Source organism: Lynx canadensis, chromosome A1 (assembly GCF_007474595.2).
Source record: "Lynx canadensis isolate LIC74 chromosome A1, mLynCan4.pri.v2, whole genome shotgun sequence".
In the NCBI taxonomy this organism is placed as follows: Eukaryota; Metazoa; Chordata; class Mammalia; order Carnivora; family Felidae; genus Lynx; species Lynx canadensis.
The window spans coordinates 226,446,613-226,457,305 of record NC_044303.2 but is presented as its reverse complement, the minus strand read 5'-3'; the positions used below and the strand labels follow the sequence as shown (position 1 = coordinate 226,457,305).

At 47.4% G+C, this 10,693-nt stretch overlaps 1 protein-coding gene across 1 annotated transcript in view; it reads right to left on the bottom strand.

Annotated features, from left to right (window-relative positions):
* Positions 1-8,257, bottom strand: part of MYO10 (myosin X) — a 207,524-nt gene extending 199,267 nt beyond the window's left edge. The window contains exon 1 of the mRNA XM_030332238.1: positions 7,836-8,257. Within this exon, the coding sequence (XP_030188098.1) occupies positions 7,836-7,856 (21 nt within the window). The 5' untranslated portion in view covers positions 7,857-8,257. The remainder of the gene's footprint in view (positions 1-7,835) is intronic.
* Positions 8,258-10,693: the final 2,436 nt, after the last annotated feature.

Sequence of the window (10,693 nt, the reverse complement as noted above, 5' to 3'; positions counted from 1 at the left end):
GAAAAACATTATAGATGTGCTTTTATAGAAACATATATAGAGAGGCATGGAAAACAAACATTCCAAAACATTGACAGTAGGACCTGGGGGGCGGGGGCACCTGGGTGGCTCAGTCAAGCATCGGACTTTGGCTCAGGTCATGATCTCACGGTTTGTGAGTTCAAGCCCTGCATCGGGCTCGCTGCTTTCAGCGCAGAGCCCGCTTCAGGGCCTCTGTGCCCCCCCAATCCCCTGCTCCTCCCCGCCCCCTCTCAAAAATTAAACAAACATTAAAATTAAAAAAATTAAACAAACATTAAAAAAAAGCAGGACTCAGGGAGTTTCTGTCTCTTGCTTATAGCATTTTCTAAATTTAGTACATATCTTTGCTAGATTAAGGAAAGAAGAAATTAACAATGATGTGGCAAATTGTACATTACTTTTGACATGGTGATGTCAATCACTGATGATGTAGTAAATCCGTGTTCAGGAAAGTTGTTTAAAGCCTGAACATTCCTAATTCTAAATATAGTCCCTTAAATGTAATTTAAATATGTATGAAGTTAGTAACACCAAGAATTTATTAACAGTAGCTACACACAAGCATGTGGTCTATGGACAAACTTCTTTTAAAGTGAACTTTAACACACAAGTGGACTTCACGAACACATGCTTTTGGAGAGAAGTCCACTTATCTCCATCATGTATCCCATGGTTGGGTACTACTCAAATGTTATTAGTGGACAAAAAAAAAAGAATTACAGATTTCTTTTCGGGCCCAATGTTGGGTAGGAAGCCACGTAAAAAAGTTTACAGTCTATTCCAACATCTCCCAAGTCTTTTACCTTCACGACTCTAAACGACCAACCAGTAGTAAAAATAAGCCTATCCCAAAGTGCAAACATTCAACCTTGCCTACCTTTTCTTTGTAATAACTCACTTAAAAAAAAAAATCCACACATAAAATCCTTTTATACAGAGACGATTTTAATCCTGCAGAACGATACTGCAGCGTGGGTGAAGGTATTAAATTTACAGCCCCCCGTGTGTCACTCCCTCGCTGTGGCTGGATTTCAACAGACAAGAACTCCAACACCTTTCCCCGTAACTGGCAGAGTCAGGTGACAGGAGGTCATGTGACGGGAGACGCCAGATTTAAATTGGGGACTCAAGTTGCATACTTTAGACCTGGTGGACACATTTTCCGAAAAGCTCTAGGCAAGGCTGCGATTCCTGTTTCAATCAAGGAATGCTCTCTAGAAATGTCTGGCCGTGTGGTCAGTGATCACGCCATGGGCGTTAATAAGCTGAAGTAATGCACAACCGATATGCAGAAACGCTGGGAAAGTTGCCAGAACCCTGAATTGAAGGAGAAGATTCCATCAGAAAACCTCAAAGGCAAACACGGGGATAATGGATAGCTAGAACTGGGGAAACAAACGAGTCCTACCCTTTCTTGTAATAAACACATCTCACAAAGCTAGTTTTCAAAGTGTCTCGTTACATAAATCTTCCTACCATCCTCATGGGGTCAGGGCCGGCCGCTTTAGAAACCACATTTTACAAGGAAACAAGAGTGTATGTCTTCTTTAAGTAAAAAGAAAACCAGATAAAAATTAATGGCATGATGTAACATTTTCCTACTGGGTTTCAAGGTTTCTGGAGTGTGCATTACCTGTTAACCCAAACCCCCATGCAATTTAACTCAAAAATCATTTACGAACCGCCTACTGCCCTTCAAAGAGCCCAGAAACAATGGTACAAGCAGAAGGCAAATGACACCAACAGGACAGAAAAGAGTGAAAGTGAAGAGTACAGAGGTTCTGGAGACAAAGGTCTGTGTTCAAATCCTAACGATCACTTTCTAACTGTGTGACACTCGGCCACTTACTTAACCTCTCTGTGTCTCACTTTCTTCATCTATGGGGACTTCCTCCTTGAGCTGGCAAATCGATTACATGAGTTGCTGAATGCCCAGTACTCAGGAACATGCCTAGTACACAGTAAGCCCTCGATAAACATCAGCCATATTTATTATTGTCCTCAAAGAATTGTAAAATGCTTCACAATCAAGGAAAAAATGTTAGAAGCATCACCCCTCTCACCATAAAAGGATCAGTACTTGGGGGAAAAATAAAGGCGATACAAGGAGAGAATCCTATGCATAAGGACCTCTCAGTGCAAACAAGGTGATAAAACTTATGACTTGGATATTTAAACTCTTGAGGCTCAGTTTACTCATTTGAAAGGGAGAAAAAGATAGGTAAACCCTCTAGCAAACCAGGGTAAATTCCTAACAAGACCAGGACAGAAAGAGGCAGAGCCAAGTTCAGAGGAAAGAAAGAGAGGTAGGAGGTCACCGTGAACTAGACCAGTCAGGGATAGTTTCAAAAAGGCTTTAGCCAGGCAGGACATCTGATCAGCAGAGAGCACAGCACACACAAAGGTGTGGAGAAGGACCTGTAAGAGATCCTCGAGGGTAGAATTCACATGGGGAAAATAATACAGAGTTGCAAGATCAGAAGGCCTGGAAAACCAGACTAAGGAATGTGAGCTTGATTTTATAAGCAATATGGACACGCTTGAGACAGAATTCTGGAAAGGCAAAATCTTCCAGAAGTGTACAGGTTGAAAGGGAGGAAATTAATAAATGCAATCTAGCACAAGAAACGATCCTGGGGAATAGCGTTAAGGCCAAGATGTCCCTGCCCCGCTGCATTCTGGAATTTCATTCACCATCAAGAGCCCCTGACTCTTACTTTCTAAGTTACTGTAACTAATCTCTTCTTGTGCACCTGCCATGTGCCAAGTCTCAAATTCTAATCATCATGCGAGGTTGACACTATTATGCCCACAGAAATAAAGCCCAGGAAGGTCAGAAAACCCAAGATCCCACAGGGGTGAGGGGTGCAGCTGGGCTCCCCAAAGCTACATCTTTTCTACTTTTAAGGATGAAGTGCTTTTCATTTGGCCCAGAGGGGCACTGAGGTGTGGGGAACTATTGCTAAGCTTAATGTAGACTCAGTGTTTGCTCATTCTTGAACGTTCAGTTCCCTGCATATGATATGAAAATGTTACGTAGCAGTTACTCTGCAAAATTTTGAAACTCATCAAGAAGGCATCCTCACAGAAAGAGAGAGGAATAAGAGTGCACTTACGGTGATGAGCGCCGAGTAGTAACACATAGGATTGTTGAATCCTTCTACTGTACCCCTGACACTAATATAACACTGCATATTAATTACACTTCAGTAAAAACTAAATTTAAAAATCAGAAAAAAAACAGGGGTTCCTGGGTGGCTCTTCAAATTGAGTGTCCAACTTCGGCTCAGGTCATGATCTCACAGTAATGGAGTTCAAGCCCCGCGTGGGGCTCTGTGCTGACAGCTCAGAGCCTGGAGCCTGCTTCAGATTCTGTGTCTCCTCCTCTCTCTGCCCCTCCCTGACTTGTGCTCGTTCTCAAAAATAAAGAAACGTTAAAAAAAATTTTTTTTAACTAAAAAAATAAAGTCTCCTATTTCTTAATTTCAATGGAAGGGCACATTCAAGGCGAGTGTCCTTAGAGGTGACCCCACTTAAAGCCAGCAGAGCTAAAAAAGCAAACACCGCCCTCCCTTGCCACCACTCTGATTAAACAGTGGAGGCCCCGCCCATGCTGGTCCGTGCCTGATTTGAGAGGTGAGAACAGCAAGCCACAGGATATGGGGAGAACAGCCCCTCCCTGCCACGCAAGGGAGATCAGGGCTCCCTGCTGGTAACAACTGTCCAGCTTACAGCTGCTCTCAGGGCTCTGCTGTCCCCAACATGGCAGGGGCCAAAAAACGAGTATCTGACAACAGAAACCTTGACTGAGTGTGCAGAAAAGGCAAGGCGCTATAACTCCATTGTGAAAAAGGAGGACCCCAGCAAATGGCCCGACTCTATTTTATGGTTGTCAGAGGAGTCGGCTTTAGGATCTGCCGGAACAAGGAGCCCCCAAAAATAAGTCTTGATTTTTTTTTTTTGCTCGAGGCAATAAATATCACTGAGACCTAAAACAAAATAAAAATACTATAGAAGCGGGGAGAGAAATAGGCTCAAGAATGACTTCCAGCTTAAAAAGCTATTTGAACTCTAGGTTAACAATCAAAACCAAGACACCTTCCCAAATTAAGTGGAGACAAGGAAGGTGATTCCACCTGAGAGTAAGTAATGGGTGTAGCAGGGACATTTTCACCAACAATGTATCTCAAGACGTTAATAACCTGCCTTCTATGCTTGTATTCATGACACTTACGGACATTTTACATATTTATTCTGAAAATCAAAGCAGTCCTATACCTTCCATCAATAATCCTCAAAAGATCTTTTGTTTACATGGGCAGGGGGCCATACCTTTTCCTCAAATAGAAAAGTCCAGCTCCTGTATGTGTTCAGCTGGTACGTACCCGCCCCTCCACTACCCTAGCTGCCTATGTGGCCCCAGGGACATGGAAACACCATCCACTTCAAAATATCAACAACATGTTTGCAAAATAATCTTGCCACTTGGTTGAGCCTTTTCTCTTTGCTTAAAAAAAAAAAAGAAAAGAAAAAAAGGGCTTCTGGTTACAGACATACCCCAACTTAGTTTCTGCCAACACCAAACTTTTTAACAGCTTAACTCCAAACGCTGAAAAAACGAGTTTTCCCAGAAGTGCACACTCAATTTAATTGAGAGAAGCCATGAAAATGTAAGGTCACGAAGGAACTGCACGGGGAGTGTGGGGCCCTCGGCCTCTCCAATCCCGAGGAACATTCTGAAGTCGGTAGCCATCAGCGGACGGCACAAACCTCACGGGCATCTCGCTGGCCTGCAGTAAAAGCCCTGATGGCTTTTTAAAGCAGGCAAGCGCAGGCCAGAAGGCTGTGCTTGCAACATGCACAGGAATCAATTCCACGAGGCAACGCTCCACGGGCTGGTTCCGTGGTTCTCAATCAGGAGTGATTTCACTGCCGGTGGCTCATGAAGCAACGTCTGGGAACATTTCGGTTGTCACAACTTGGGGGTTCTGCTAGCACCTACTGGGTAGAGACCGGTGATGTTCAACATCCTACAAGGCACAGGGCCGGCTCCCGACAGCAAAGAATGAACGGAGCCACAATGTCAATGGCACCCGGTTTGAGAAATCCTGGTCCCGCTCTAAACAGCGGCTACCAGTCACAAGAAGCTCCCATTCTGCTATTGTCTGGCCATGCTCACATAAAGCTAATACATGCAACATCTTGTTCCCCCCCCTTTTTTTTTCTCAATTGCTAGTGTTAGTTAGCCTCAAACTGCTGTCCAACAAGCAACAAGTCATTATGCCTAAATCACAATGGAAAAAGTTAGCAAAGACACCAGTTACCAGGGCACTACTTAGCGATGAGTCGGTACGGTTTTGCTGTCCTTGGAAACATATCACTTCCACAGTTACTGTTTCTCCTGTGACAGGACATCCCATGATTTTCTTCACTGGAGAATTTCACTAAATTTAACAAAAGGATGGCCTGTTAGAAGACACTACCGGAGACAGACAGGATCTGTATTAGGAGTTTGTCTCTAATACAGCACCGTGTTGCCTCCCTGACTGGCCTTGATGGCCTCCCAAGGTCACTACAATTATGGGTGGAACTTTGAATGTTGATTAGAATATTGTACTACAAATACATCACAAGATTAAAAGCATAACTCTTTTTTTTAGTTTTTTTTTAATGTTTTTATTTTTGAGAGAGAGAGAGAGAGAGCGAGCAAGCGCGAGCATGAGCGGGGGAGAGAGAGAGAGACACACACACACACACACACACACACACACACACACACAGAATCCGAAGCAGGCTCCAGGCTCTGAGCTGTCAGCACAGAGTCTGACACAGGGCTTGAACTCACAGACCACGAGATCATGACCTGAGCTGAAGTCGGACGCTTAACCTACTGAGCCACCTAGGCGCCCCAAAAGCATAACTTTAAATAAATGAAAATTTCCCCCAAATACGTGAGTCACCAGCAACAGAGAAAAAAGGCTCTGGATTCTGTAATAAGCTCTTCAACCTTGGGCTTGTGACTTGACATCTGTAGGCTAAGATCCATCATCCAGAAAACTGAAGGGGATGGACTAGATGATCGCCAAAGGCCAGCTTCATATTAATCACTGAAATAAAATCCAACAACCAGGTCTCCTTACACTTAACCAAGGTATGGTGTAAGGAAAAAGTATTTCAGAGAAAGTGCCGGCAGGTCACAGCTGTCCCATGTTATCCTGCAGTTCCCCCCCACTTGCACTAGGGGGCAGAGTTCTGCCCAGGGGGAGGTCACAAGCCCCCTCCCCTCCTTGGTCCAAAAACAGGCTTCAACGGGACTGAAACCCCCAACAAAACCGAATACAAATCCTACGGCTCACAAGCTTTCCCAAGGGACCCAGAACACACAAAAAAAATCAAAAAAAGTTACGAATCAGTGTCCTGCAGGCGGAGCCCAGGTTTTCTTACAGATGAAAGCAATTAAACACAGCCCACTGGTCCATCTTTGGTTAACCTGCAACTCCAGTAAAAAGTTCTGGTGTTTTCTTACAGTCATGAAAACAAAACTCTGTGGGTTAAAAAAAAAATGCTATAGTCTCAACCACAGATTTCCTTAAAAGAAAAAAAAATATGAATGGATAATTCCTTTCCAGTCTGCTTTTCACGACAAATATGGGTATCACATATGAGATGCCACCTTGAAAACAGTGGATATTGCTGTTAGGCAAGAATGTATTTATTACTTTGGCCATTAAATACAGTTGTCTAAGAATAAGGTAAGCATCCATCAGGGGGAATGACTTGAAATATTATATCCAATTAAATAGGATAAAGCAAGTGAGTGAACAGAGGCAAGCCCTCACCAACCTAATTTGCTGGAAGATTCCAAAACTGTCCTGGATTCACGAAACGTCCCCTGGCTTCCAATGAAAGTCACATCAGACTCCCTTAAGTCAACTCAGTTTACTTTGAGCCACTTCAAACCTCAAACTTAAAACAGAATTTATTAAATAAACACAACCAAGAAAGGAGAAGGAGCCAAGAAACCACAGTAACTCTCCATCACAGGGAGGGGGGGAAAAAAAGAAAAAAAAGGTTCTCAAGTCAAGGGTTTCAAGTAACCGTGGTGTCCCGCCCTCAATGGCCCTAAAAGGGGCATCAGCTTAAATGTTAAAAATAATCATTGTTTGCCCCAAACGATTTTCTTTAAATTCGAATTCAGAATCTGCCAAGGACCGTCAGCACAAGCACATGATCTTTTGATCTCTGCCTCTGGAGTGATCTCAAACCCGGAATGAGCACATCTTGGGAAGCGCTACCACCTAGACTCCAAAGGTCCCGTAGGCAGAGAACACAGTGAATGATTAAACCCTCGCCTCGCTCCTCGCACTTCATTAAGCCGTCTCCTCTGGAAGGGTTTGTGCCCCTCTCACAGGAAGCCGGCACGTTTTGCAAAGGAAATACCAGACCAGAACTTTCTTGGAGAAAGGCACGTCCCGGTAGAACATTTGATTGGGCTTCCCGCACCCCGGCAGCCGCGGCCCGGCGTCCGCCGCCTCACCTCGAGCGGGGCGCCGCAGGGACACCCGGTGAGCCAGCCACCCACGCGGAAGGAGACTCACCTTCGCTACGTCCCGGAGCGCGGGACAAAACAAAACCTGCCTCGGCTTACTCATCCGGAGACTCCCCGGGGGTGATTTCAGGCGACTCCCGGAAAGTTTTGCCCTCCCGGGCTTAGTGAGGACAGGGTCCCAAGCGTGCGCGCGGCGCGGTGGGTAGATCCCTCCCGGGGCGCGGGGGCCAGGTCCCGGCAGGGTCGCCGGCGCGAGCGCACTCACCTCGGGGAAGAAGTTGTCCATTGTTCCAGGGCGCTCCCCAACTTGCCCGAGTCCCGCGTCCGGCTCGCGGAAGTCAGCCCAGCAGACGGTCCGGGGAAACCATGCGTGTCACGGCGCGATTCCCAGGAACCCGAGCCCGCGGGGCTCTCCGGCTGCCATCGCCTTACCCCCTTCTCGTCTTTCGCACCTTTTGTTTGCCCAAACCCAAGTCTCTAACTCATCCGTCCCAACTGCAGCCTTTGTCTCCCTGCCTCCAAGTTCCTTACTTCTGCGCGCAGCGCTCGCGAGCGGAGAACAGCTGGTGACACATTCTTCCCCCGGGCTGGGGGAGGGCGGCGGGGGTCTTGGGAGCGCGCCCCCTCCTCCTGCGCCCCAGCCGGAGGCGCTCGCCGCGACAGGGGGACAGCGGCCACAAAGCGTGCCCGGAGTAGCTACCCCAGAGCGAGCGCCGCCGCGGTGAGGGTTCGGGCGCCTGGACTCAGCCGGCTCACCGCAGCGCGGAGATTTGCAGACAGGAGCACTCACCCCGCCCACCAGCCCCGCCCCGCCCCGCCCCTCCGGGAGCTGGGCCCCGCCCACTCGCCCGCCCCTCCAGGAGCCCAACCCTCAGCCAACCCCGCCCCGCGCTGCGGCAGGGTCCGGCCCCGCCCACCCCGCCTGGGGCGGACGCCGGCTCGGCGGCGAGAGGAGAGGACAGGGGAGGGGACGGGAGGGCCGGGCTGCACCCTCTGGTGTCTCCGCCTCCCCATCCAGGCGTGGGCGGAGGAGTCGACTCTACCCTCTGGTGATAGAGACCAAATAGTCACCGGGGAGGAGGGGTTGGGGGATTCTTTTGTGCCTTTGATCTTCAGCGGACCCTGGAACCCGCTCAACACGGATCTCATTAATGCAGCTCGGCAGATGAGCGACCCCGGGGAAGGAAGCGCGGTCGGCCGAGCTGCCCCGGCTGTTGGGCCAGATCAAAGCGGAGAACGGAGGCTGCTCAGAATTTCTAGAAGCTGCCTTCCCGTGTAGAGTTTCTGTCCTGCAGTCGGGTTCACAGACGTTTTCCTAGCAGCTGGGGAATGTAGTTTTGTAACCTGGAAGAGGACATGGCCAGTTGCACCAGAAAAAAATGTAACCCTTTTCCTAGACCTGAAGGAGACCGGCAAAGGGAAGTGAGGTGAAGGATCAAACCACCTGCTACGGAGTTGTTTCCTCTAAGGCAGGTCCTTAAACCTGAGCGTGCACAGGAACCACCTGGGAATCTTATTAAAATACAGGTTGGAATTCAGTGGGGCATTTCTAATAAGCTTCCAGGTGCCCTCAAACGGAGGCACCAGGCCCTGTGCTGGTCTGCAAACGGAAGCCCGTCCGTAACAGGTAGAAAAATTGAGAGCAAAGGTTTGGGAACTTTTGTAGCCATTTAAAAATGCCTCGACAGCCAAACGAATGACCGGAGGACTCTCTCAACCGAGTGTAAACCAGCTTTGGTATTGGCGGATTCGTGGTGAGTCATGCCTGGCACAGCAGAGTTCTCCTGTTGGTATCTGGCAAATTGGAAACAAAAACGACTGGTTCTTCGCCACAAGTGGTTTGCGAAGTTCTCTCCAGGGGATCTGCCAACTGCTACTCATCCTTTAAAACTCAAGTCAGAAAGTCACATCTTCCAGGGGCAGTCTTCCCAGAAATGCCAGGCCACTTACCCAGCCACACACCACGGGGTGTGCCTTATTCCTAAAACTGTTGAGGACACTGTATGGCTTAAGGTTTTTTTGTTTTTTGCTTTTTTTGTTGTTTTTTTTTGTTGTTGTTTTTGGTTTGTTTGGGGTTTTGTTTTGTTTTGTTTTTCTGGTGTCCTGTCTTTCTTCAGTTGGGAGAATTGAAGCTCCTTAACAGAGGGAACTGTGCTTTAAAATTTGTATCCCCAGCCTGTCTCAGAGAATGAATGGATGTAGCATCCTTCTGTAATCCTTAGGTGAAAATCCAAGTGTGTCTGTAACCTGAATCTCAGAGCAGCGCTTCAGCATAAATCTCCTCATACCCACCCCGCTTCCCTTTGGAAAGAGTCAATTTGTAAATTAATTGGTGACAGCGTGCTATGCTAGTGCCCTGATTCACATGTTTACACACCTAAGCCATGGAAGCTTGTGTCCCGGGTTGCCAGCAAAATTAAGGTGGGGCCAGGATAAATACCAACAATCCCAGGCACCAGCCAAAGTGCTCAAACAAGTCCTGGGGCCACCTGTGCCCAGATACTGGAGTAAAACAATTAACAGTCATTTTGGTGTTAATCTGTATAGAACATCTCTCAAGAGAAATTACCAGGCAGCTTGTTCAAGCCAGTGTGTGGGTGTGGCTGGGTTCCCGGCATCAACCCAGCCACCGATGTCCTGCGCGGCCTTGGCCATGTCCTTTCAAAGTCACTTTCCAGTACTGGCTTCTCAATTGTAACAAATGTACCACACCAATACAGCACATTAATTACAGAGACTGGGGGGAGGGGGGCGGTTAGGGGACACTTCCCTTTCAATTGTTCTGTAATCCTAAAACTGCTCAAAAACGTAAAGTCTATTAATTTTTTAAAGGTCACTTCCCTGTTGATTAAGAAGATATAGTTAATAATTACCCCCACTGTGACTCATATAAAGAGTTGTAAGCCAGATCCAATACATAAGGGTTGAATTTTACTGAATTATTATATTTATTTAAAAAGTTTACACCAGGAGCGCCTGGGTGGCTCAGTCGGTTAAGCATCCGACTTCGGCTCAGGTCACGATCTCGAGGTCGGTGAGTTCGAGCCCTGCGTCGGGCTCTGGGCTGACGGCTCGGAGCCTGGAGCCTGCTTCCGATTCTGTGTCTCCCTCTCTCTCTGCCCC